Source organism: Myotis lucifugus, unplaced genomic scaffold (genome assembly GCF_000147115.1).
Source record: "Myotis lucifugus unplaced genomic scaffold, Myoluc2.0 scaffold_1171, whole genome shotgun sequence".
Lineage (NCBI taxonomy): Eukaryota > Metazoa > Chordata > Mammalia > Chiroptera > Vespertilionidae > Myotis > Myotis lucifugus.
In genome coordinates, this window is record NW_005872219.1 from 56,538 (window position 1) to 58,766 (window position 2,229).

Genomic DNA, 2,229 nt, shown 5'->3' on the forward strand with positions numbered 1-2,229 from the left:
AACCTGAAAGTTGTTCAATGTCAGGGTGCATATTCTGGAGAAATGATTTATGAGTGTAACAAATGTAGGAAAGTTTTTAGACGAATCTTTAACATCATTGGATATAACAGAGTTCACCCTAGAGAACAGCTGTATCTGTGTAGTGAATGTGGGAAGTCCTTTCATCGAAGGGCTCACCTCACTATACACCTCAGAGTTCACACTGGAGAGAAGCCATATGAGTGTACTGAATGTGGAAAGTCCTTCAGTGAAAGAGGTACACTCATTAAACACCAGAGAGTTCACGCTGGAGAGAAGCCATATGAGTGTACTGAATGTGGAAAGTCTTTTAGCCAAAAATCTAACCTTATTAGACATCTCAAAGTTCACACTGGAGAGAAGCCATATGAATGTACTGAATGTGGAAAATTCTTCAGTGAAAGAAGTACACTCATTAAACACCAGAGTGTTCACACTGGAGAGAAGCCATATGCGTGTACTGAATGTTGGAAGGCTTTTCGCAAAAAATCTGAGCTTATTAATCATCTGAGAGTTCACACTGGAGAGAAGCCATATGAGTGTACTGAGTGTGGGAAGTCTTTTTGTGAAAAATCTAAGCTTATTAAACATCTGAGAGTTCACAGTGTAGAGAACCCACATGAGTGTACTGAATGTGGGAAGTCTTTTAGCCAAAAATCTAACCTTATTAGACATCTCAGAGTTCACACTGGAGAGAAGCCATATGAGTGTACTGAATGTGGAAAGTTCTTCAGTGAAAGAAGTACACTCATTAAACACCAGAGAGTTCACACTGGAGAGAAGCCATATGAGTGTACTGAATGTGCAGAGTTCTTCAGTGAAAGAAGTACACTCATTAAACACCAGAGAGTTCACACTGGAGAGAAGCCATATGAATGTACTGAATGTGGGAAATCCTTCCGTGTGAGGAGCACACTCATTAAACACCAGAGAGTCCACACCGGAGAGAAGTCGTATGAGTGTACTGAGTGTGGGAAGTCTCTTAGCCAAAAATCTAACCTTATTAGCCACCTGAGAGTTCACACTGGAGAGAAGCCATATCAGTGTACCTAATGTGAGAAGTCCTTCAGTGAAAGAATTAAACTCATTAAATAGCAGAGAGTTCACACTGGAAAGAAGCCATATGAGTGTACTGAATGTGGGAAGTGTTTTTGAGAAAAATCTAGTCTTATTAAACATCTGAGAGGTCACAGTGGAGAGAAGTGTTAAATGTGCAGAGAATGTTTTATTTTATTCACTTTAATAATAACACTGACGGCCACTATTTGGGACCTATTTTCCGGAATTTAAACCCTTTTAATGGGACATACACTGTACTAGATTCCGCATAAGTTTCCAATACAACTGAGGCTTGAAGAAGTGCATTGCACTTGGTAACATGCACAGATCTTCTACCCGATTGATTTGTGGCTGAAGAGATTTCCCCTCTACCACCTGGCTCACCTGAAGACTGTGTATCAGTCCCAACCCCTGTGTGCTCAGGGGAAATGTATTCTGTGTTCTCTCTTGTGCTTGAGAACATGATGATTATTCCAGCTCCTGACAGGATCTTCATTCCTTTATCTCTGTGGAGGTAATGCACCTGACCCAGGGTTCATCCAGGGCACCCGTCCTCAACTAAGAAGTGCTGCCTCTTTCAGGGACATGTGCTTCTCACATTATGCTGTGATGAATTGTTCCAGGTTCTGATTCACCAACCTGCGAACCACTTGCTGTCCTCTGTCTGGTTTATGATCTTTTATTAAAGGTGTTTTTCTTTTGTACTTTTAATTATTTTGGTTATATTCAATTCCAGGGATGATTGTCAAGCACAATTATGATCTATCATCATAGAGTTAACAGATATTGTGTGGTTCCCAACCTTTCTTGCTTTAGGAGGGACAGCATCATGCCAGGAAATCACTCTTTGACCAATTGGCTTATAGTGCATTGCTGCCCATGGCCTTGAAATAAAGACTGCATGACTTTGTGGTTCTAATTTGCCTGTTTGTCCCAGCCCACGTTGTGCTATGTAGGAGGCATCTAATTTTTTTCTTCTCTCTCACATTGATGTCCCCCTCAGTCTCTCTCTTCCTTTCTCCCTTCCCTTGCACTCTCTCTCAAAATCAATGGAAAAATATTCTCAGATGAGGATTACCAAAAAAACTCAAACATTCACCCTGGTGTCCTGCTCACTTTTCAGCCTTTGCCTCAGATGCTCCCACTGCAGCT

At 41.3% G+C, this 2,229-nt stretch overlaps 1 protein-coding gene across 1 annotated transcript; it reads left to right on the plus strand.

Moving 5' to 3' along the window:
- Positions 1-216: 216 nt before the first annotated feature.
- On the plus strand, positions 217-1,996 carry LOC111824323 (zinc finger protein 436-like; the record flags this gene model as incomplete). The annotated part of the gene is made up of 1 exon (XM_023748163.1): positions 217-1,996. A coding segment is annotated over one exon (855 nt), but the record flags the coding sequence as incomplete, so codon positions are not given.
- Between the last annotated feature and the right edge of the window lie 233 nt (positions 1,997-2,229).